Genomic DNA, 26,390 nt, shown 5'->3' with positions numbered 1-26,390 from the left:
CATGAGTATTACCTCACCAAGTCATTTCAAGCAGGAGCCACCATTTTACAACAGACATCAAAATAACGAGTGTTCCTCTGCTGACTGTGCAGCTCTGTGTTATTCCCATGATGGGCCACATACCCAGCAGCACACTAACATGGAAAAAACCAGCATCTGATCCCAGGCAAGAATAAAAACCCGTGTTTGATACCATACAAAAAGTGTTAGGAAGGAAAACAAGGTTTAATTCTGTGGCTCCTGAGGACCTCTCATGACTCAGAAAATAAATGCAAACAGATGTAAAAGTTAATTTGGATCATATCAGCTTCACTGGCATGCAAAGGGCAGAGCAGGCACCCTGGGGAGAGGGAGGGAAAGATTTGCCATAGATCAGGTTACTATCGCTGACAGCTGACCTAAAACTCCCCAAGATTTCAGCAGACTCTGCCAGATCTTCTAATTTTCAAAGGTGCAACCGCTTCCTTTAAGAGATGTGATGTGTGAAACACTAACACTAACTGAGGTCAGGGATGAAGGAGACCCTGCAGCACAACTATGTAAATGGTCCAGATGATAATCCTCACTGCTTTAGAACGAGCCAAATTAACTGAAACAAGAAGAAAGCAGAAGTGAATTGTGTCCTCTGAAGATGTAAAATTTTCGATCCAAATCAATGAGGACATAAGGAACTGAAATAATTTCTCCGCAGTCTGAAGCTACTGCATGGAACAGACAGACACGGACAGTTGCTCTGTCCTACAAACATGCTCCTTCAAAACAGATGTCCTACAAACATGCTCCTTCAAAACAGATGTCTGCAACCCAACACACTCAGCTCGGGAAGCCGGAGACCCAGCTTGCTGGACGGGCTCCATGGAATCATCTCCCAGACAGGCCAGCACAGCCCACAGATATACTTCATCAGTGTCAAACCTGAGAAATGTTCTTCAGCACTAGCCCTCAACACTTGGTTTTCACTTTATTTCATTTGACGAGTTCTGAACTGCCCATCATCACAAACCAAGCATTGTTTCTGTCCTATTAAATTTTTAGGAAGAGTTAATGTTCAAAAGTGGCCAACGACAGCATGTGTAGTAGCCCACAGCAGCAAACATATCTATTGTTAACTGAAGTCCCTTTGCTTTGTTAGGACTTGAAAATGCACTAGACGATTCACAGGGAGACTGATGTATCTGAAAAACTTCCTTTAAACCCTTTAAAATGAAAATTGCTCTTTTAGCTTCCCCTTGCATGTCTAGGACATAAAGCCTTTCCAGAATCCCAGTATTTGGCACCACAGGGTACAAGGACCACCTGCATTTTATAGCCATGGTTGATCTTAGATGATCACAGAAGAATTGGTTTGAGCAACAGCCTCTAGTTTTGTGTTCTGCTTCTGCTGAGTACTACCAATATCACACCTAATCAACAGACTCATCTCCATGCACTTAAGCAAGAGCAGGACTAATACAGCTGACCTCACAGGGGGGCACAGGAGCAGCTCATACAGGCACAGTAATCCCGAGCAGAAATTTGGGACAGACACAGCTGAGGGCAATTCCTGGACCACTTCACAGCTGGATTGTGAAGATGTCCCTGCTTATGACAGAGGGGTTGGACTAGATAACCTTTAAAGGTCCCTTCCAGCCCAAACTATTCTATTATTCTATGATTTTATGATTTGCTACAGGAACATTTCTGCTAGGATTGCCTGAAAAGTAGCCAGGAGGCTCATCACAACTCTGCATTTAAATCGTGTCAATCAAACGTGGTTCTTTCCTGCCACCAGATTCTTTTCTCCTAGATTTAGGCCACAGAGTGTCTCAGAATAACTGTACAGTGACACACAGAGCCTCACAGCTAACCTAGAGGCCTACTACACTTATGAAAGCCACTACAACCCTCTACAAATGTCCTAGAAGAATGAAATTTATCTTCCTTTATGCTCCTCCAAAACATTAAGAAATTCCTATTACTCAGCTCCAGCTATTCTTCTCTGTGTTACAAATAACATAGGTCAGAGTTTCCTACCCACCCACTAAAAAAAAAAGCCACCAGATTTCTAAATACTTCTGCTTTAAGCAGAAGGCTGGCTGGGAGATGCGTTCTGGGCCATGTGGCTGAGCTCTGCCAAGCAGGACCCCGGCCACCCATCAGGCAGGGAGGCTTGGAGCTGGCAGGCAGGAGGCAGGGTAGGCACAGATCTGAATGGAGACTCTCAGCTCTGCAGCTTCCAGTGCAGCTTTCTCCTGACTTCTGTGCCACACTTGCAGTAAGTCCTGCAGCTGTCAAAACCAGTTAAGAGTACTCCTAACAAAACCCCAAAAAAGCCCTGAGAAATCACATTTGAGCTGAAAGGGACAGTAAAGTCACCGCCTTTCTTACCTCTTCATAGCAGGGCTTGTTACAGGACCTTCCTTTTGTCTAGGACCAGTCACCATTGGGCTGCTCAAAGCTACAGTTTCAGACCTGATGGAAAATACAGCTCAGGGATCTTTAATCTGATTAAACCCAATTTAGATTCATGTCCCTGAATAAGACAAAGTATTCAGAAATCTTGCTTTCTGACAAAGCACTGAGATCTCCGCAGTATTTTTTCCACCCTTCTGAAGTCCATGTTACCAGATAAATTCATTCTCACAGTCTTTGCAGCATTTTGATCAAAAGAAGCTTTGAAGACCTAGAGTCCCTCAGAAAAATTCTCTTATGATGGAGGTTTGCAACTGGCTTTGGATGACCTAAATTCTTTCTGACACCAAGAGGGTCAGTCCCTCCTTGACTACACCTCTTCATCAGTCACACCTACTGTATGCTCATCACAGTCTGTCACCCATGTCCCTGTGAAGGACACAGGGAGCAAGGAACTGTCCCAAGTTCCCACGACAGCTTTCAGTCACCACCTTCCTCATTCCTATATTTCACCCCACCATACTCTTTGCCATAGATTGGCTCCATCACACAGTCTAACATGACTCCAAAAAAGCATTAACACTTCCCCAACCAAACTTAGATAAGAGGGACTCCTGGAACTACTTTTCCTCCCTTTCCCACTGCTTCGAGACAGAAGGAGCTTCATCCTGGAGCAGGGTGGAGACAGACCAAAGAATGGTTTTGCAAAGCAAATGTAACAACATTAAACAGCATCACATACACAAAGAAAAGCAAGGGGCAAAGTTAAAGCAAACTAAGCTGCATTAAATATTTGAGCACTAAGCAAAGTTAACATACCACAAATACCTTATAGTCCAACCAACAGTCAACAAATTGACTAATTCACTAATTTCACCAAATTATCATGCTCTTCCTCCTCTACCTCCTGATTCAGGCTAGAAGAATCCTTTGTAAGTTAAATTAGATCTAAAACTCTGTCTGTTGAAGCTCTGAAATCCTTTCCCTTGCTGTCCTATTTATTCTCAACCACATTTTACAAAGCAGGAAGGGACACATGCTGGAAAACAAAAGCCTTATATACTCCTGCTCCCTAATATTCCTAAGTACTTTGCATAATTGTTCAGTTTTGATAACTTCTTTTCATATGTTGCAATAGCAAAAATAGGAAAAGCTACAAAGAACAACAAATCAAATTAAGGGTTTCACTCTACATGGAGGGTACACAAGACAAAAGAGGACTAGTGCAATCCAAGAAATCCAAATTCGTCTCCAAGGCATTTTTAAATCAGTCTTTTTAAGTAATTTAAAGCAGGTTTTGCTATTAGGACTGGAGGGAGAGTATAGGCTTCAGATAAGGAGTTTCAGTGAGACCTGATAGATGAATGATGGTCCACGCACTGCATAGGTCAAACTCTGATTATCTAAATCTTGGTTAATCAAAAGCAATTATCTGAAAGTCAAATATGCCCTCCAAGTCAGATAACTCAGCAAGACCAGGACTTATATAAAGCACACAGAAATCCTAAACTCCACAGGACCACATCTGCCGACAGTATGAATTTTAAGCAGGATAACTGGGAGGACAGTTCAGAGGGTTTCAACCATACTCAAGACTCCCAGCCTGAGGGCAGACTTCAGAAGCTAGAAAGATTACCCTTGCAATTTCTTGGACATTTTTGGTGTCTCCATGCACCCTCAGATTACAGGCTACTTGGAGTGCAATTCCAGTTAGGTATTTAGAGACTACTCAGGGTAAAAGTCTCCATTACAGGCAGGCTGATAGAGCCAGTCTGGCTGATACTTCTCATTGCAGGATGTAGTTTTTAGTTGTTTATAATTCTGAGAAATCATTCAAACTGAATTTTTTTTTCAAGCTATCTGTAATTGATTTTGGGGTTGGCAATTTTTTTGTTACTTCAGCCATAGCAATCCAACACAAGAAAGAAGTAGAGGGAATATTTTGTTTTGTTTATGATTAAGGGGGGAGGAAACCACCCCACACAATTTGAAAAGTCTATGAGGACTTCATATTTCACAGAAAAACTTGCACTTCAGGAATCTATATTTAGCAACCACACTAAAAAAAAAAACCACCAAAATCTGACCAACATTATAACAAAGCTATGGAAAACTACAGTACTGTCTTATATTTTATCAGCTAAATCTGCTAGTACAGCTGTATGCAATGGTCCAAACTGGCTAAAAATAAAAGGTAAAGTAATAATTATGCAAAACCTGCTGAAAAGGAAAGAACTGATCCATTCTTTATATTTATTATGGAAAGAACAAATGGTGGCAAAAAAGTTTTATGTTAAATACTAGGAAAGACTTAGCAATGCTCAGAAAGGCTGGCAGTGGCATTGCAAATGTTTTTTAAGGCAGGTTACCTGCCATCAGGAATGGTTTAGATGTTGTTTATTCTAACAGGAAACAGAGATGCTCTTGAGGGTGGCTGGCAGTGCTGCTTGCACCCCATTTTCTGTGATTTCATGCCCTCATTCGGGGCTCGTCCACAGCTTCACAGGAGATACCAGCCATATCAGATCCAGGTCTGTAGATCAAGGACAGCAGGGAGATGACCCATCTCCTGTACTTTGCACCATCTCCTTTGTAGGGATGATGTAACATGAAGTAGCAGTTTCCTACCTCAAATCCAAAAAACCCCAAGAAACAGACCTGTAAGCACAGCAGGAGGTAAGTAAATTGGGACAAGAAGCCTGGGCACTAACAGGACAGACAGTGACAGTGAGCAAAGGGATAGAACAGACAAGTTCGACTGCAATAGGAACAGAGAAGGCAAACTAAATGAGGAATGCAAGGAGGTGGAGAATTAAAAAAACCTATGACAAGGAGACTGTAGTGAGGACAGGGAGGAGGAGGAAGAGAAGCAGAGAAAGAATAAGCAGGTCTAAAAATCAGCTCCTTCAGAAGGAACTGAAACGATTCAAGCAGTAAAGCAGTAGTCTGCCAAAACAGGAGGGCATTTAACTGAAGAGGAATGGAGACAGGGAGAGCACAGATACACATTTGTATGGGACAAGCTACTGACGAGGGATCATGAGAAGAGAGTGAGAGGAAGAAGATGTATCCATCAATCAACGATGGAAGGCAAAGGTGAGACAGGAAAGGTCACGCGGGGATGGAAGAGAGGGGAAAATGTGCATACCAGTGTACAGCCCCAAAGCTTAAACCAGAGCTTCATACTGTGAAAAGACCATTCCTCTGCTGTCAGCAAATATACAACTGGCAAGCACTGACCAAGCCGGCCCGCACAGAAAAGGACAACTAATTACACATTCAGTAAAAGTGGCAGAGGTCTATGGGATGCATTTGGGATGGCCAGCTCTGCCACAGATAACTTGCAGAGGTCATCATGGTGCCACATATACTGAAGCTCATGGGGACTGGTAGAGGGTTGTCTGGTTTTTCTTTTCTTTCTTGTGGAAAAAAGTAGCATACAATCATGTTATTAAAGAGTATCATAAATAGACACAGAAATAAAGAGAACAAATGAAGGTTTCTTTCCCAGCTTAAAATATGGAAATGCCCTGGAATTGGAGTGCCTTCCCATCGCCATCTTGATCACTCTCAATTCAGTTTGAGAATAATATTGCTCAATGGACAATTTTGCAAAGAAAAAAAATCAGGTATTAACGCATGCTGTTTAGCAAGCACAGCGTTTACTCCATTTTCTTTTACACAGACAAAACACAGTCTATTTCTTCAAAAAGCTTTCAGTTGAGTAATAATCGCTCTAGTTTCTGTGAACCCTACAAAACCAGCCTATACATCCCCTGCTCTCACTGGTCATAGAATAACCTCCAGAGAAGCCCAGCAAAACACCATCCTGCACAGGACAGGATCATAAATAACTCTACAGGAGGACACCAACATACTTCTGGTAGGAAAGGTAACATTTCTCTACTCTAATTCCAAGGAACATGTCATATGGGAAGAATACCGACTACATCCTTTTACATAATATTTGAGAGCAGACTGAGGCAAATTAACCATCTCTTTCCCATTACTTAAGACCTTCAAGGGATGCCTGTTAGTGAATTCTGTGACTCTGCAGCTGGGAGGTAAGTAGGTTACGGAACTCATTGCAAAGGGGCAGCCAACTGCACACATCATTTGCTGAAAATGGATCTAAAACAGGAACATCGAGCATTTTACCTGAAGTGGCTAATAAGACCAGAATCCATGTCTGAAAAACATCACATGCAGACACACCCATTGCACTGGTGTTAGAATTTTATAGAAGACTGGTCAATACTAATTAAGTACAATGGAGCCATCATGAATTAATAACCTGGAGGGAAAGACATTGCTGGTTTTAAGGGCCTCCCTCCTTCTCAACCTTGAACTTTTCATAATTTTTGGTAGCTCACTACAGCCTTTTCACTGATCCAAATACTTCATAAATTAATAGTTTTTAAAATACAGTTCAACAGTATGTTAAATTTACACAGCCTTGGCAACAAATATCACAGCAAACTTAGGCATCCTCATTTCTCAATTCCTGGGGATAGATACCTAGTCACCTGCAGGAGAAATGCATTAGGGAGCAGCGAGGTTATTTCTAGGACAGGGACTCAAGGAAATGGCAGTGCTGTATCAAGTTCCCTTTCACATCTCCATCCTGCCTAGGCAACGCTGAATACAGCTTCTGCCATCCCAAGGCAGCTCTGCAAGTGCCTGCAGCAGTTTGCTTCTACTCCAATGCATGCGAAAGTGCTCAGCTCAGGTGGTAGAAGGACTTTAAAAAAAACACTCACTGGGTTCTGACAGGCCCCACTGATTTGTAAGCCCTTCTTAATCAGGAGTTAGTGAGTATCACAACAGTTATAGACACAATGCACAGCCCCACCTCAAGCAACCATGTCCTAACATCTGGGAAAGTGAGATAGAAATTAATCTTTACATTCCCCAGGGAGATTCTCCTGGAAAAGTGACTGGCCAGGATTCCTCTCACACAAACCTCTGATGCTGACAATGGTGTCTGCAGCACTAAAAGAAGTCCTACAAGAAACAGTAGAAGGGAAGCAAAAGCTAGGGGACAGGTACAGGCACTGAGTCAGATACCATGCAAACAAGCACCACTTTCTGAACAGCAAAGAAAGGGGAAGAGCACAAGTCCACGGACAGAGGAAAGAGCAATCCCCCTCAGATAGCTCATGCAAGTTTGCAAGAGTAGCACCAGAGCAAGGAGCAAACAGCAAGGACAAGTGGCCCCAAAGGAAAGGGGAGATGGAATCCTCAAAGCCGGGAAAAGCGACAAGGGAATAGTGGTAGCTCCTGAGAGAAGTCAGAGAGGAAAAAAAGGAGGCCTTCCACCACACACGGAAAAAGCTTTTCTTTTTCAATTCTTTCTTTTAGGGGAGCAAGGGAATCCTGCAGCATTCATCTTGCCTGGGGGGGAACAGAACCTAAAGCAGACATACAGGGATGGGAGGAGGGAGACTGTTCTGGGACTCATCTCCTTTACAGACAGTTCAAACAAAGGAGGACGGTCTCCTATAATGGGATGCATTGTACACTTTTAGCTAGCACAAGGTGGCTGTCGTGACAGGGTTCCCCATCTCCTGTCTTCCCCCTTCAAATACACACCCCCTGCATGATCCCAACATGGAGTTCAGACAAAGATCTGTTTTATCACACCATTACTGTAACAGGAGATGGAGAAAGATAGGGAAAAGGAATGAGGCAGAGAAATGAAAAGGAGACAGAGGCCTTTAATGAGTCAGCTGCTGCTCTGATTTAAATAAGATCTCCATTTAAGGAGCACTGCAATTGGGTTTTTTTTTAATTTAAAAAAAAAAAAATCACTGACTGAGCAAGCAACTTTTGGCTGCACAAGGTTGTCTCACAGTTACACACGGGATCTGGGAGGGAAAGGGTTATGGAAGGGGGAAGGGAAAGGGAAGAAAACCTCTGGAAAAAATGAGGCTGCTTGCTGGTTCATTTTAACAAGGACATAAATTAGTCTCAAAGCCACAAACGCCATCACCTCCCCAAGCCCTGGGCAGAGTGTAGCAAGTCAAACACGTGCCAAGATAAACGGCGCTAGCTGGAGCCTCCAAGGGGTGCTGGGGGGGACAAGAGGGGGCATGCTGGCAGGCAGGGCAGTGAAGATGCTTCAAATGGTGCCACAAAATGGAGACTGGTGATCCTACAGCTGCACAAAAGCGGACCTTCAGATGTTTCTGCCTACACCCACATCAAAAGCTGGAACTCAAGACAGAGAAAGACGGAAAACGGGGTGCTGCGGTCGGAAAATAGCAGTTCTCCCTGGTCTGGCTTTAATTACCACAAGCAATCCTTCCTCCTCCTCCTCTTCCTATCTTGGAAGAAGGCCCGCCAGCAGGCAGCAGCCCAGGTGAAAGGTTCCACTGCCGACAGCAGGGAGGGGAGCAGACAATGGCGGGGGGCGGGGGGGGGATTCATTACAAAGGCAGGCATACATACATACACACACACACCGGCTGCCAGGGCTGCCACATGGGCTGGCGTCCGGGACTCCTTAAGGAGGCAGCAGCTCCCTCCCCACTCTCTGAGATGCTCGACACCTTCCCCCTCTCCCAGCCCTGATGGGAAACAGATTCGGAGGAAAACGCCAGCAAGGCACTGGGCTGTCCAAGAAAGGGAGGGCTTTGTGCTCTATGCAAGCCAGCAACCTCACCATGCACCACACGGAGAAAAAGCCTTTTAGCATATAATTCCCATCCACAGAAGAATCTCTCTTTTATCTGCAATTAGCACATAATGTACTGGGCCTCGTTTAACACTCATTTTCACTGATTTAGGATTAAGGGGGATAAGGCAAGGGTACTTTCTGTTAATGAATCTGAGCTCTTGCTCTCATTAGCAATTTTGGTTTCCTCTTTTTCAAGCATGTTTCTGCCTTCCAGCATCTCTCTTTCTTTCCATCACTGTTTCTAGTCTTCCCACTCCACACACTCATGTTTACTTTGTTCTACCAGCCTCTCATGCCTCTATAGAAGCTGATCTTCCAGACTTCCAAGAGAGATAGGCAAGCTTGCTCCCTAAAACACAACAGAACTCAGACCAGGCAGGCAATAATGTCTGGAGACTGAACCAAAAGGAACAAGAGACTGTATTCATTCATTGGCAATTACCAGCTTAACATACCAACAATATTTATTTTTCATAAATGAGAAAGAGCCCCAAGGAAATCAGTTCACAAGTTGTAAGTAAGGCCATTCCACTGCTTCAAACAACACTGCAGAATGAAAATAACGTGGCTGGGGATATTATCTTGGATTTGCCATGCCCCTTCAGCCCCACATTCAGCCAAACCTGCAGTGAACTATTGCTAAGGACCAGCCTAGCAAGCCAAATGCTCCCCTGAGAGAAGGCAACACTGTGCTATAGCTGAACTCACCTGTGCTGTCTTCCTCAACTCTGCATTACAAGGGTTATCCGTCATTCATCCAGATACCCAACTGACACACAGTCCAAGCTCTCCTCCCCTACTGTTTTTTTAAATATGGATCTTCTTCAGCATCAGTGTGTAAATACACAGCACAGATCCTGAAAACCTATCCTAGATAGCACATACTCCTAAGACAGTTTGTAATTCAAGGTCAAACAATACTAATAATGCACAGTCTTGATACCTCCTTCCCCAGGTCAATAAATTAGCAATTTCCATGGAAGACAGATTTCCCAGAAGTCTATCAGAATATCCCAAACCTTTAGATGAGTTTATACCCTCCCCTATTTCAGCCAGCGCTCCAGCAGCATCCCATCCTTCCCAGCTCCACATGTCTCCAATCCACCAGGCTCATGCTTCAGGGTGCTTGGTCCTAGGCACACACGAACTACACACTCTTGCATACTGGTGACCCAGGCACCTTCTTGCACTGCACAGACACGGGCTCTTTGCGTGACAGCTGTGGCTCAGAGCACATTGCAATACAAGGCTGTGAGGAACGACTCTCCGAAATGTGCACACATCAGTCTGCAGCTTAGGGGTACGCACCTGCACCTAACCAGGCAGGCTCTGAGCACGCAGCAATACACAAATGGACCCTGACTGCAAAACACGGCTTTTCAGCATCACTCACTAAACTAAATATAGGTCCAGAAAGCCTCAGGAGATTTCTGCAGAGCTCTTCTGTCTCAAAACAGAAAGCCTTGGTCCAGATAAAAAGGAATGTGTAATGGAAGGGACTAAAAGCAGAAGGTGGTGCTTGGGAGTCTGGGGAAGATACCTTCAGAGCGGATAGAGACCTATTTTTCAGCCACTGACAAAAACATGGCAGAGGGAAAGGGTCAAAGTGGGTGTCACTTCTTGCAGCAGATCATTCTGAGTCAGACACCAGCAAAAGCATTGCCTCTTGCAGTGGGACAGGAAGGATCTCAGTAACAGCTAACGAAGAGGGATTCAACCAGGGCTAAAGAAAGCCAAGGCAGTATGCACCTAGACTAAGACCTGCAAAGCTCCAATGCGAAACAGCACTTGTGAAACCCAGATCTGGAGAAAAGTTCCTTCTGAGAGTCCTTCCCTCCACCCCCTTGGGGAATATCCCCCAAAGGTTTCCATCTCTGCAAGGCACTGCGGGGGCATTATATAATGCCTAACTCCAAAGGATTTCAGCTCCACGATGCTGCTCCCTTTGCCCGCTCCCTCCGGCGGCGACTTGCAGATGCCATGCCAAAAAAAAAAAAAAAATTTTTGAAAATCCAAAAGCGCACAGCAGCCTTAAAAGGCGAGCACTGTCCGACGAAATCCCCTTGCGAGGCGGTGGATGCGCGATGGCCCTGGCAGCTGGGCGCGCTCCCCAGGAAACGTCAGCCTCTTTCCCCCGGGAAGACACGGGCAGCCCCACGCCTACAGCTACCTACAAGGTCTTCCCGGCCCCCGCGGTGACCAGCAGCCGGATGGAGAAACGCCTGGGAAGACGTTTACCTTCGGGATCGGCCGCTCAAAGGCGGGTTTAGTCTAACACGGAGCAGGGGCACCCTCACGCACCGCTTCTCTCTAGAGGGCACTGCGAGGTTGCTCCGGCCAGGGGGACCGCAGGAACCCCTTCCCCGAAGCGCCCAGCCCGAGTGCCCGGCGCGGCGGGGCTCCTTCCCGCAGCGCTGCCGGCCGCTCCGCTCCTTCCCGCACCGCGCCGGGCGCCCGCTCCCCGCCCAGACAAAGCCGGGCTGGCAGCCGCCGGCAGCCCGGCCCGCTCGCCAGCCTTACCTGAGTTACCATTTTCTTTTTCTCCATAAACCAAAATGGGGGAGCCCGACCGCAGGGGGGAGGGAGGGGGGGGGAAAAAAAAAAAAAAACAAAGAGGAAAAAATAAAATAAAAAAAATAAAATAAAAAAGCAGCAGCCCCGTGGAGGCGGGCGGCGGGTGCCTGCGCTGCGCTGCCTCGCCGGCGCGGTGCCCCCCGAGCCCTTTTTCCTCTCTTTCTTCTCCCGTGTTCCTCCCCTTCTTCCCCCTCCCTCCCCCCGCGCCGCCCCCCCGGCTCAGCCAGATGGCTGCGGGAAGCACCGCCCCGAATGCCGAAGGTAATTAATGCGAGCCGGGACCGCCCCCGCCGCGCCCCGCCTCGCCCCGCCCGGCTGGGCTCGGCTCGGCACGGCCACCCCCCGCCCGCCCCCCGCGGCAGCGCCCGCAGCCCCAGCCAGGCGCTCCCCTCGCCGGTCCGCCGGGACCCCACCACCACCCCGCGGGAACCACGGGGCTCGGCGGGGGCGCAAACGCGAGCTAGAAACAAAAGCGAAGGTGGCCCCGCGGAGCGCCGGTCCCGGCCGGCAGGACTGCACGGCGTACCCGCGCTCCTCCGCACCTACCATGCCTAGCGCCCAGGCCTCCACCACCTGGACCTCACCAGCCGGCAAGGAGCATCTCCCGGCTGGAGGATGCTGGCGAGATAGCTGTCAGTTTTGCACAGATCTCCCTCCTGCCACAAACGGGAGAACGCGTGGGTTACATAGCGTGTTGGATGAACCGGAAGCAGTATCCCTGCCAGGATCTGCATTTCTATCATCATAAAAACTGGAGACCGCTGGACTCCTTCCCAGCTTGCTTTTTTTCCTCCTATTTATCTTAAGCAAGCATCTGGCCCATAACACCTGAGCACGCCACGGTTGGCAGCATCTGTTCTCCCAGCGACCCCGTAAAACAGAGCGATACACTGCTACCCCATTTGCCAGACGGGATCTGAGATGCTCTGATTGATTTTTCCCAACACTGCACCCATGGAAACCCAAGGACAGGGCTGACTGCAGGTCTGCCAATCCCGCGGTTAGACAAGAAGACTGTATTGATGCTCCAGTGCTCATGATGCAGAGATAAAACCAGCTCAGGCAAGTTGTCCCTCTGATGTATCTCTTCTTGACACCTGGTGCTCAAGAGACTCCCCAGGCTTTAGCAGCAGAAAAGTCAAATTATGGTGCAGTAACACCTTGCATCCCCATGTGCTCTACTTTACATGAATAGGCCCAGTTATAATTTACACACTCAAAAAAAAAGACTAGTGGTTTTGCTTCATGGGCTTCTGCTACGGTCCTGCTCTCCAGGCAGCCCGTGCTGACCCACAGTGCTTTTCAGTTTCCCTATTTCATTCCCTGCAAACTGACCTCTGGCTCTCTCCCTTCCTCCTTCCCTTCCCCCTTCTCACTGAGCAAGAGGTGAGCGGGAGCGAGTGTCACAGCCCAGTCCCCTCCTCTGTCATGAAAAGCAGGAGACCAAGACACCAGAAGCCCTTACATCCCACCAGCGCATGGAGGCAGACAGCCACGGGCCAGCTGCCCAACAAGACCAAACTGTGGTTCTTCTGGGAAGAAGCCAGCCCCCATGGCTACAGCCTGCAGGCCTCTGAGTCAGAGTCCACATTTTTTCTGCTTTATCTCATCATCGCTGGTAACTTGTATCTTACTGTACTACATAACATTCAATGTTGCAAAAGCAGCGAAAGTATTGGATTTGTTTTTAACTCCCCTATTACAAACCTGAGATTCTGGACCACAGTTCTAGGTCAAGTATAAATTCCACTTCAAAGCAGCAAAAAACAGTGACCTCCTTAAACCTTTGACATGGCAAAGCACCAGGTTTCAGCATTGTACATCCCATTCATCAGACCTCTGCAAATGACTCAGGATAATCTCTTTATTCTCTCCACTTGGTAATTTAACTGTCGTATTTACTCAGTTTCCTCTGTGCCACCAGGTAGCAACTTCTTGTCCCAGATCTGGTGTTGTAGCACAGACCTTCAGGACAAAGGAATGACATGCTACCATCATTCTGCCACTGTTAACCAGGATAGCATCATTTCCACTCCATTTTGGCCTTCACCTGAGGAACCTCTAGAATACTTGCCATCAAAAAGTCTCCTAAGGACACAGAGGTGCCCAACTGTGCACTGAACCCTCCCCTCGCATTGCCTCCCACCACCCAGTTGGTACAACTGCTTTACTCATGTGCCAGCAGAGTGGGAATTCCCTTCAGTGTGATCTACTGCTGGTCTCCCTCTTTCATCTCCATTGTAGGCCAGAAAGCATCTCTTCCCCTGTGGCTTGGAATATATCCACCTTTGCTCCTGTTGAGCAAAAGAAAAGGCCCAATTTCCAAAGGATGTGCTCAGCCAACAAGAAACACTGGCCTGCAGGAGTTCCAATTGCTGCAAAACCAGCTGAAATGAACATCTGATAGAGAGTTTCAAAAGCTTCAAAAATACCACGCAAAACATGACCAGACTTGGCAACACTTGAGATCTTTGTTGTCTTGGGTTTTACTGGAACCCACAGAGCAACACCTGATAATGAACAAAACTGACAAAATTAATTGGTGAATCTGTGCAACTCACCTTTCCGCACTGAGAGCTGGGGGTTCAGGTGTTGTCTCAGCCATGCGGAATAAGTTTGATGGGCCATCACTTAGCTTCTCCTACATGAGAATTATGGAACCACTCCTGAATTTACCATCACCATTTGCCACCCTCTGCTGAGCAAAACCAAAGACCCAAACTGGAGATCTTGGGGCTGAAAAGAACTGAGAAGTGTGAGGAGAGCTGGAGGCTGGGAGCCTGAAGAATACACAGCTCAGAGCCAGGAGATCAACCCTTCCTACTTACTGCATTTATTCAAAAGGCAATATATTCAGAATGGCTCTGGATGCCAATACTTGTGAGTTCTTACGATTTCTTGTGCATCACAGGCACATATGTATTGAAACTTCATTACTGTGCTGCAGAAGTAGCATTTTGAAATAACTGTGGGCAAATTTCACTAGTCTGCCTCTGCAGTGCCAGGGCACAACTGATCATCCTCACCATGCCAGGCAAACCTCATTGCTCCCACCTGAACATGCCTGTGACACTTTTATATGCTCTTCTGTGTTCACACAGATGTACATGACAGTTTTTGCTTAGCTCCTATCATTCAAATTCTAATGGAAAAGAAGCTGGAGAAGGATGTTTACGCAGCAGGTGACAGGACAAGGCCACTGAAGTCACACTGGTGAGAGCACAGGTGAAGAACTAACCACTAGTTTGACAAAGTGCACACTCTTAAATGCTTGGGTTAGTTTAACACTCATAGGAATCATGGAAATGAGGAGGCCACAAATACTCTGCTTTCAGTGAGTTTCAGAGTTGTTTTCCTTTTTTTTTTTTTTTTTTTTTTTGCTATGCTTATAATTCCCCTTTGCTGCTAAGGGTGGAAAGCAAACACAGCCTTCAATTTTAACATCCCATTACCTGCATTTCTGTGCTGGCTCAAGTTTACATGGAGCAAATCTGCCAGCTGGACCAAGGCCAGAGGGAAGAAAAAGAGTTTCAAGTGCAAAGAAGCAATTTATCAGGAACAAATCTTAACAACCAAAAGACACACTTCTGCTGGTGGATTCTATTCATGTGCGTAATAAAACCCCCCAATACAAGGTAACCTAACAAAATACTCTTTAGTGGCTATCTGATGTATCTCAGGGTAGATAATCTTCAACTGCTAGTCTATGTTTCACATTTTCTGGATAAACTTGGTGCCTGTGAGGACAAGGAATGCTGACACTGAATAGCCAAGGACTGCCTAGAGAACATCATCTTTCACTTGGCTCCAAAAGTATTTGAGCCTGACCCACAGCCTCTGGCTTCTCCAAGACTCCACACACTGGGCCAGCAAATCTCACGTATGCTCCAAATATAGCCCCCTCCCCCAGCGGAGGCTGCAATACAGGCTTCGCCCAGCCCTGAGCGCTGCTCGCAAACCCACCCCTTCCTATCACCCTACACATCCTCTCTGGACCTCCAAAAGCAAAAAGGTGACAAACAAGATTTTTATGGGGGTTTTCTGGGTGGTTTCTGAGGAGGGAGAATAGGTGAGAAGCTGCTCTGGGTGGCTCACCATCCCTGTGGGACAGGCTGCAGTCACACGCACAAGTCACATGTGCTCCGACAATGCAATAAGATACGCAACAACACAAGTTTGCAGAGCACAGCCTTGCTGTCAGCTCAACCCCTCTAGAAACAAACAAACAAACAAATGAAAAAGGCAAAAAAATGCAAACCAAAATACACAAATCTCAAACAACACAGATCTCAGTTAAAATATCAAATGGTACCGCTCGCGTGCAGCAGTTTCAAAGCCCTCCGCAGAGTCTCCGGGCTGCTGAGGCCTGGGACACACCAAGCCAACAAGCCCAGCTTGGAAGCAGTGTCCTTCTACAAAACCAGCATGTAAGCTCCAATTTTGTCCAAAGATCATATAGGGCAAACACCAAAACTCATTAAAGTTGCCACTGTCCTTTCGCTTACCTGGACAACTGGGTATTGGTAATCCATACAATACACACCATACATAGCCAAAGATCCTCCAGCTAAAGGCCAAATGGACACAGGACTGAAAGCTTCAAATCCGAGTCTCCGTCTTTCAGCCTTGTGGGAAGGACTCTGGCAGCCCTGCGCAGTGCTTGGCTCGGGCCTCTGGGGCCACTCAGGTTGACACTAGCTCAGCTGAAAATAAAAAGGAGCTGCCTGGCTCAACACAGCTCAGCCCCTCTCTTCTGGGATCCAGCGAGGCAGCGCTCAACCATAGGCGGCACAGGCTCCTAAAATTAGAAATCCCCTACTGAAAACGGCCCTGCAAGCCTTGACTGAGGAGTGTCCTGCGATTCCCAGGCAGCAAACAGAGCAACTGCCAGGAAGAGGGGGACACAGGATCTTCGCAGCCACTGCCGCCAAGGCTGGGAGGAAGCAAACAGCACTTAGGATCTGAAAAGAGCATATGTTCTGGGCTCTAGGTGCGTCACAGGGAACACTCCCAATCCAGGACAGGGAAAAACATATGGGACTGTTCCTCCCCCACTCCCATACCCTTCTTGCTGTCCTCGGCAGGGACAGGTGCTGGGATTAGCATAGTAAAACCCTTTGGTGTCAGGGAGGGAGGGAGAGGGGAGAAGCCACATTGACATCTCGAACTGAAGGGATCTCTTTCACAAGGGAGCATGTGCCTGTATCATTTAACGTTTCTCCCTCTCTCCCCACTTGAGGCAAGCAGGGACAGCTGCCGGAACTGGGGCTGGCGGGGGGAGCCGGGCCCTGGAATGGCCCCCATCACCCCAGCCTTGGGCCAATGGGTTGCCCCCTCAGCTGTTCCAGTCAAACTGGGGGCAGCAGGGGGAGGATTAACTCTGCCATGGGGGACGGTGAGCAGTGGGGAGAAGGGGGCAAGGCTGGGCCGGGCCAGTTGTTGTGCCCGTTTTAGGAAGCCCGTCCTCCTCATTCCCAGGGAGGAATCTGCTCCCTGACCGACGGGGACAGATGGGGAGCTGCCTGGCCAGCAGGCTCACCCCACCAGCCCCACACGCCGGCTACGTTACCAGACACCCGAGAGCCCGCTGCTGATTCTTTAAAGATACACCATGACCAGGGGGTGCCAAGTGGCCCTGACCTCTCATAGCAAATTGCACAAGGTTGCACCCATCACTGCACAAAACCAGTGGCCCAAACCCGGAGTCCTAAAGAGTTAACAGCCCAAACCCACAAAAGATTCCCACCTTCCTCCAACAGACAGCAGGGATAAAACCCCTCCCTCCGAGGTTTCAACAATAAGCATGTTACGGGGATCAAACCCAAGAAGGGCTAGCCAAATTTCCCCTCCACACACCATTTTAAATGCATAAAGTCAGGGGGTTTTTGCATTTCTAATCTTTACCTTTTCTGTAGTCCTGCTGTGCACCACTAAACAGCTACCTCAGCTTACCTCTGGGGCAGCTGCCTTTCCATCATACTGTTAATTTCCTCCCCCTCAGAAAGAGTTAAACTTAAGATTTACTTTTCTTCAAGAGGTTAAATATGTGAATCATTATCTAGCACAATTGGCATGTGTGGATCTTTGTAATTTAGGTAAGGGATGTCTAATCCACAGCCCTCTGACCCATTCAGCCCAGCAGGACAACTCTTGGCTTGTCCTCTGCTCCCACTGTCCTTTCTTTCTCAGACGCCTCAGAAAAGGACAGCTATGAGCTGGGTGAGTGGTTACAGCAGCTGTCGCCCACTCTCATCATCTTTCTTAGGGCAACAGGGCCACTTCTTCCTTACAACAGGAGCATGACCGATTTGGGGAGTACAAAGCATGACATTTTCTACATCTAAAAAAAAATTAAAAAAAAGTTTCTATAGCCATTGTTTCTGTGTGAAGATTTGCACAGGGAAAGAAATTAATTGCCCATAAATGGGAAAGCAGCTATGCTTCTAGATCTCTTCACTGGGAAAAAAGGATGAGGCTCCCACAACGAACTTCCATCTCATTCTGCTTTTGGCCAATTTGTTTTGCCCCAGACACAGACCAGCTTCCTGAAGCTCACATTATGCCTCTTTCTCCTCACCTTCAGAGGGCTGTTTGGCTACCTCTGAGCACTCCCCCCACATGCCCTGCTTCGGGGCACAGATAGCATCTGGTTTCCTCTGAACCACCAATACTTCTTTATTTCCTTCTCCTTTCTGTAACTACATGCTCAAAAGGTGTCTACCCTTCATTCTTTTACATAGCTCATTACTATGCACTCAAGCAATTTACTATCTCCAATAAAATCTTTTTATGAAAAGGCATTAATTTATACAAACCCAGAGCCTTTTCCAGTAGCCTGTTTTTTGCTACTTCATATTACTGCCCCAGGTTTTAAAACTAAATCCCTAACTCAGTTAAAAACCTTACATTTATTTCACAATCCAATTCTTGTCATTTCCAACCAGGCCTCGGGGGAATAAAATGTTTCCAAATCCTAGTGCAGATATCTTCCTATCTATAAATAACCATCAAATGGGCAAAACAAACAAGGAGGGAGAGCATCACCTAAGCTCCTCTGCTGTTTTAACTACAGATCCAGATAGAACTGCCATGCTTTAAAGTTTTTGATGTAGCCTTAAATACTCTGCCTAACCAGCATTAAGACACTCAGGTGACATTTTGGTAACAAAGTATCACACCTTCTGTGTCCCACAGACAATTAAATGACAAAAACTAGTTTTAAACTCACATGTGCCAAGATGGATAGAACAGGACTTTACTGGCCAGCAGTAAACTACTGAATTTTCTGCAAGGCTGGCCACAAGGACTAGTTTACTACTGCACACTGACTTGCAACAAATATTAGTCAAATATAAGATGGCACTGCACTCCATAATTCTATTTTGAGATAATGGTCCAACTACATTACCATACAACCTGCTATGCTCACGCATTTCCAGTAACACAAGTTAAGTAACTTAGAAAATCATAGCCTTGTTCCTGCAGATGCTTACACGTATGAATAATTTTAAAATTACAGAAATATGAAGACTGAAAAAGATCTCCTGACACACAGAATCAGATCAACTGCTATCACACAACATCCTCTTAAGTTTCATAAACTGTATCACACTGTATCTTAGAACTGGGTTTTGCAGCTACACTACCCCAGCAAAAAGGCTGCTCTAGAACATCTGGGATCATCCGTGTTCTTCTCCAGCTTAATGCTATTCCTGAGCAATTTCTGTTTATTCTCTGTTCTTGTGCCAGTACTGTCCTCTAGCTTAGCTGTATTTTCTCCTTCCCTTACAATTAACCTTCCTCGTGTATCCCCTCTCTAACTATCCAAACAAGCAGCTGTTCCAGTCCTCTGTCACATGATAGGCTTGCTATTCCCAGTCCTCCAGAAGCACTTTCTTGCACCTGATCTAGCCTGCACTCCTTTTTCTTTTTTAAAGACATCACCCAGATCAACATTATCTCTGTTTCACAATTTCAGCACTAAATGGCATCTTCTCTAGTCTCATTAGTACTTTCCTCTGCAGCACCACATCAGATGGTGTAGAACCTGTCTACAGTAAGAGACATCATCCCATTAAGAAAAATGCACATTACCAAGTTAAGAAAATTGGTTATCTTAAAAATAGATAGGCTGATAAGGCACACCCTGATTTTGATGGATTTGTGTTGCCTTTTATTGCATTTTTCATTTGTGTCCAAGCCTTTAATTAATATTGTTGTGTCAACATGCAGCTGAGTTTGGGCCAACAGGTCTGTATTTACTCAGATCATCCCCCACCAGCAGCAGGTCTATTACACTTTCTGTTCTCCATACGTACAACAGCTCTGCTATTTGATAGTTCAAAACTTGTATCAGAACTGCAACTGCATTAACCAGTTATTTCACTTCTGGGAATGGGCATCCTGCTTCCCCGGGCAACCCTGCTCCCCAGCCCAGCCTACATGCACTAACTAAGGTCTTTGAACGTGCAGCACAGTTGTTTCTATGGTAGGTTCACCCCCATTACCCATCTTGCCCTTGCTCCCATGACCAACTCTACTTAAAACAACAAAGATTTGTTCCATTCTGTGACCACAAGAGCATCCTCATTAACTACCCTATCCTCAACACTAAGTGGCCCCACATCTTCCCTTCTCTCGAACTGTATTTTGAGAAACTGTCACCCATTTCCTTAGCAACATTTACAAGGTTTAATTCAGCCTGATTTTTGGCAGTTCTCATTTTATCCCTACTGACTTTAAAGGCACAGCAATCTCTGCTGATAAATTCTCTTTTGTAATTTTTTTTTTTCACCTAATAGCATTTATAAGGTTAGGCTGAAGTTTCTTCTTAGAAGGTTTTCCCCCTCTACATATACCATCAATAATTTGTATCCAAAGTGCCTCTAAAAACAAACAAACAAAAAAAAAACCCCAACCAAACAATAAAAACCCCACCAAACCCAAACCGCACAATTCCAATTCTACATTCAAGGCTGTTTTCAATCCACCTCACTGACTTCATTAAACATATTGTTTCATGTATTAAAGCTTGTATCATGATCATCCCATCCAAAGGTGGGGAGGTGGAGGCTTCTAAATAGCTTGTTTTCCTGTAATAGTCATAGCACTGATAATTCACTCACTGTGTCAACAACAGGTGATGATGTTACGGTGACAAAATTCTTTTGACCTGATGATTATTAGCAGCATTTGTTCTCCAAGCTATATCTGAGAAATTAAAGTTTCTCAGACTAATATTTATCTCTCTAATGGTACTGGGAATAATATCATTTCCGAGCCTCAAGTTTGTAGCCGAGTCCAATCCTATGAGGGATTACAGCAGACTCACAGTACTCCCCCAGGACCTCTTTCACCATTCTTCCCCACAGCAATTTGACCAGAAACAGATCCTGCATTATCAGTATTAACTCTGCTTTCTTCTTTACAGTCTACTGCATACAATGCAGCCTATCACCTTTTACATCTACCCTATCTGAATCACACATAATCTTGAATGCATGTTAAAGCCATGATTACTATTCTTGCAGATTGATATTATCCCTATAATATCCAGTTTCATGTTCTGCACCAGTAGCTCTGATTCCTCTATTTGTTATTTCTAATGCCAGGAGCCTGAAAAAAACCCCAACCCTGATATGTTTGTGCATTTATTGATCACACAGCTCCCAGCTACCTCAACTAAGAGTATCACCCATCTAGTTACTGCTGAATTCTATTATTCTTTTCATAACATTGGATTTTATTTTTTCTATCTCCTACCTATCCATTACTTTTTCTAGAGATATTGTTTTACATGCTACTGTAGCAGCATTTACCTAATTTTCCTTTTTCCATGTACTAAGCAAGGCATGGAGATTACACAAGTTCTTCCAAATGTTCCCAAAACCCAGTATTTTCCTTCACATACACTGCTCTCTTTGATGTCTGCAGACTGAGGAACATTTTTGGAAAATGCAAGACCACAGCCCTGGGCTTTGCTTTGCCTGCTTTGTTCAGACTGCTTATAACAAGCATGCTAAGTCACAATTACAAGTACAACTATAAGAACATAATATAGCCATAATCTCCCGATGGTGGAAGTGCAGCCATAGTAGTTCCAGACATTTGACAAATACATTTTTTTTTAAATTGATAAAAACTGGTACTGTGGGGACAGAGCAATACAGAATGGAGTCTGAGCTATTTCCATTCTACATAGTCATTACACCACATTGATCTTTACTAAGGAACTACACCAACAGTTTCATTTTACAAACTAAATTTATAAATCTTTTGTATAATTCTCTGTTCTCCAGACAAATTAATCCAAGCCTTATCTAGTTACTCCTACTAAAGAGCTCTTACCTCCGCTGATTCTAACTCTTCATCGCTAGAAGCCTGGCTGATGCTCTTCCTCTCACTCACCAAAAATGGCATCTTTAACAATTAGCCAATCACTACATCTGCTAAACTGGGTCATCAGGGATCTGATGAGCAGCTTACAATATGTCTCTGCTTTTTAAAGACTGATGTAAACGTAGGAAACATGCCAGCAAGGATGCATTTTCTGGCTGGGTATGTACTGATTTCCATAGCAGCTAAATAGATCAAGCAGCTCAGCCAGTTCATACCAGTGTTAGACAAACAGCACTCGATACCAAGATTACATCTATAGAGCTGCAAGAGATTCTCATTTTGCACCAAGGCAAGTCCCATGTCCTGAGCACAAAGATGGCTTTCGCTCACTCCAGGTAAGAATTTATACTGGAAAGTCATCATTCCTCTCTAGGGCTACATTTTTTGGGCTTTATTGTTTGAACGGTTTGAATAGGTATTTAAAAAAGGTTTTTTATAGGTTTTTAAAAAAACTGGATGATATTTTTTTCTTCCAAATCTAATATCACCAACAACTAGAAAAATTACTTATGGTCTAGTTGTTATTCTTACCCTGGAATCATTAGGGATTCAAGTGGGGAGGCCATAAATGTAGGCGGAGCATACACAGGAAAGCTCAATATTCCCAAATGGCAAGTAGAAGCAAAGATGACAATACACAGGTAACTGCAGAAACTGATTTTTTCTCACGTTTCAGAAACCTGTCAGTTTTACATAGTTGTCCTGATCTCAAGAGCAAGAAGATCTGGTGGTGGATTAGTTATGCAGGTGAATAACTCAGCACCAAGCCAGTGCGTTCCCTGAAAGTGAAACACGTTAAGCAGGCAAGTGCTGCAGATCAGGAATGAGATGCATTAAGTAGAAATGAAACTAGCAGTTCTGGGCAATGTGGAGTAGCAGTAAACCAGAGTGTGTTGGATTAGCATAATAAGGACATCACAGGAAAGAATTTAAATGCGTTGGTAAAGCCATAGGAGCCACTACTTGCCTGAACCCTGTCTGATCAGTTAGTGCTACTGATGCCTTGTGTTCATTAGGATTAATAGGCCTAAAACACATTAGCACAAATGAAATTACCAAGAATATACTTTGAATCCAAGGAAACTAAAAGCCCCCTGGCAAATGGCCCAAGAAGCCCAAAGTTAGAGAAGGCAGCAAATACCAGGTTATGTGTAGCAGAGAAAACAGCCCCATCATACTCGCTGTTTCTGCCAGAAAATACCACAGGCAGACAAGGAACTTCAGTCATTACACATCCAGTTTTAATGGATAAAATTCACAATTTCAAAAAAAAATTGAGAGATAAAAATACCACAGACGATATTTAATAAAATCGAAGTTCTAAAATAGCTCCTGGTCATGTCTTTTCCCCTCAAAGTGCTGGAGATCTCCCCTTTAAATCTTTTGCTGCAACACATTCCCCTCTTGCAAGGCAATTTACCTATGAGGGATACAATTTGTTTGCATCTGCCTCTACCACTCTAAACACTTTCTAACTAAGCTCTGTAGTCCTGAAACCCATTTAAAGTGGCTTAATAGCTAGGCACCATGCATGCTCTAAACTATGGACATAAGATACCTGCATTCTGTTACCGCCCTTAGCTCTTCACTGCATCACCTACACATAGCTGTTAAATATTAATGGTTTGTCTAGACTGGAAAACTAGCACAGTTTTAAAAAACAATTACAAATACATAGCATAAGAGAACAGGTTCGAATTAAAAAAAAGTTACTTCTTTACTACTGCTTATTTTCAAAGCCTCAACAAACTCTGCTTTAGGGAAGGACATGGAAAAAGGAGGCAGAACAAGAATATGACGTTGGTCTGCTAAAGCAGCATATTGCAAGACCTTTGTTTGCTGGACAACTGGCTTTTGTTTTGTTCTGTTGAGCTTTCTTACAGCCATCCAGGAGAACAGTAATATTAGCAAACTCAAGAATCCTATATACCAAACAGGACTCATGAAATGACAAGCCTGGATCTTCCTCAACCAGAAACCAAGCTCTCTGAATATGCGACCTACAAAGTCATGGCTGTCAAGAGACAAAGGCACTCGATCCTGAAGTTAGGTTTCTGTAGGCAGAGTCTTTCTTAAGTTGGAAGTACAGATCCTGCCCACACAATTTCAGCTGCTGGACAAGGACCCGGAGTCAATTCAGGCAAAACTCAGATTGCCCAAAATCTATCTCTGAAATTATTACAAAGGAAAACGTAAGGCAGTGATGAACACTCATCTCAAGTTTGAAAAATCCTCTGTCAAAAGACTGCACTCCCAAAACTGAGGTTTTATGCATGATGCTAACAAGCTGGCTCCCAGGAAGGCAGCTTTAACAGAACAATAACTCACAAGAATATATTCATGATTAAGTTGCAAAATAAACCTGCCAGCAGTCTGGATATACCAGCAGCAGATAGAAGACACGACTTTAGCTTTCCTTTCTACCCCAACCCAGTGTTTTACATGCATTACAAAACAGGTTTTAATTACACTATCTTGAGACAACTCCAGAACATCTGAGTACAACATGCGACAAGTCCAAAAGGAGCTTCTAAATTCAGACAGGCTCCATCGCCTTAGTTATCTTCAGAGGCACAATATAAAAGGGGGAAAAGAAAGTATACACAGCTTTTCCAGAAAAAAATTATCTGTATGTTGGGCCTGGGCCTCCTTTCAAGGAGAACTCTAAATGCTTGGCATTGCTTCAGGAAGCAAATAAGTGTATTTTTGGGCTAAGCCACTTGGCAATGAAGGTCATCGTATCACAGCTTTCTTTTGGGACCACTTGTATATGCACTGATCTTGGTAATGCTACATCTCCATCAAAATGCTTTTTGCCTGTTACATGAGAAACAAAAAGGTGCCCAGATGCAGAATTTCAACATCAAAGAAAAGAAGAAGTTTTCTCTTCGTAGTTTAGACATTACATGAGAGCCACACTGCCTTTCTATATTCCTTTGGGAGCAGTGGACAAAGAGGAAACAAAAGAACAGTTTTCCTTCACTTCAGAGGCTGCTCCAGAACCTCAGTCAGAGAAAAGCTTTGCCCATTCTATCTCTCATAGTCCCACTTGGTTTTTCACTTAACAAGAAGCAGCAGTTCAATTAGCTGATCCTTAAGGGGACAATGGGGAGATCCAAAAAAGAAAGACTTGACTCTTCTAGAAATAGAGCAGCTTAAGCCTGAGCATTTCTTCAGATCTACACTAAGCCTACAAAAATTAAGGTTAATTCCTTAATTAAAGAACCACCTTCCTAAGAATAAATACTATTAAAAGTCACCAGATGGTAGTATCAGAGATACTCTCACCAAGTATTTTTAATTGAATGAATCACAAACTAGGGCTGGTCTGCACTGGCGAATTCCCCCATAACGCAAGCACAGTTCTGCCATTACCTCAGTCCTAGCAGTGAGTGGCCGCATGGGGCCGTTGGTAATGCCACTTGCATTCCCAGTCTCTCCCAGCAAATGCTCGTGGGATAAACCACTTTCACCAAGGATTTGAGCTAACACGTTTTACCCCGCCCTTGCCTGGGGTGAAGGGAGCACATGATCAACTATCACAGAGCATTTCAGTATGTGGCCCTGTCTTACTCATCCAGCTGAGCGCTTGCTTCCTAACGGAGACGGGTTTGCTATGGATTTTCCTCCCCACCTCACTTCCCAGCTTATCAAATTGCTTCCACGTGACAGACTAAAATAGAATAAAGTACTTGTTCCAAGTTAAAGGATGTCCACACAATAAATTATGCTGGTATCAGCTTAAATTTATCCCTACCATAGAGCAGAATGGCTTCCCAGCCTCACAAACAAAAGTAGAATTTGGAGGAAAGGTTTTCTCAGACAGCATTCTGTTCTTCTGACACAGGAGCAAAAGCATTCCCTGCTCAACTTGGTTCAACTAGAACAGCAGAGCAGCTGCCCACACACTGTAAGCAAGAGGCAAAACATGTCAAAAGTATTAAACCAAACTCTTAATGGAATGAAAGTAAGACAGAAATAAACAAGCAGCACAGTCTACACGTGATAGCTGGGTCCGAGACTTCATTACTGGCAGGAACTGAGGAATTGGAGAACATCACACAGACAGGACCTTTAGCTGCCACAACAGCAGGTCACCAAATAAATCTCAGGAAGTCATTTGGAAACACTTACAGCACAGCAATATTCAGAATATGACACTTTCAGTGTAAATCTGCAATGACAATTTCATGATAGAAGAATTACACATCTGTCCATTAATTTCTGTAGGCCTCAATTCAAAATCTCACTTGCCTACTAAGCTTCAGATGATGAATCCTGCTTTTCCCCCATTCCCATTTAAGAAAACTTCAAAAATCCCAAATTCAGGCATCCCTAAAGAGATTCA

At 44.9% G+C, this 26,390-nt stretch overlaps 1 protein-coding gene across 15 annotated transcripts in view; it reads right to left on the bottom strand.

Moving 5' to 3' along the window:
- RBFOX2 (RNA binding fox-1 homolog 2) overlaps positions 1 to 26,390 on the bottom strand; it is a 167,237-nt gene that overhangs the window by 69,756 nt on the left and 71,091 nt on the right. The window contains exon 1 of one of the 15 annotated variants that reach the window (XM_039382262.1): positions 12,191 to 12,251. The exons of 13 other annotated variants lie outside the window; for them this stretch is intronic. In XM_039382262.1, the coding sequence (XP_039238196.1) occupies positions 12,191 to 12,193 (3 nt within the window). In that variant the 5' untranslated portion in view covers positions 12,194 to 12,251. Of the gene's footprint in view, positions 1 to 11,590; positions 11,822 to 12,190; positions 12,252 to 26,390 lie in introns of those variants that run through there. One more of the 15 variants, XM_039382260.1, reaches the window with a different exon arrangement.

This window comes from Pipra filicauda, unplaced genomic scaffold (assembly GCF_003945595.2).
Source record: "Pipra filicauda isolate LSUMZ 115617 unplaced genomic scaffold, ASM394559v2 scaffold262_size1072369_pilon, whole genome shotgun sequence".
In the NCBI taxonomy this organism is placed as follows: domain Eukaryota; kingdom Metazoa; phylum Chordata; class Aves; order Passeriformes; family Pipridae; genus Pipra; species Pipra filicauda.
The sequence above is the reverse complement of the archived record's forward strand: the minus strand, read 5'-3'. Positions and strand labels throughout refer to the sequence as shown.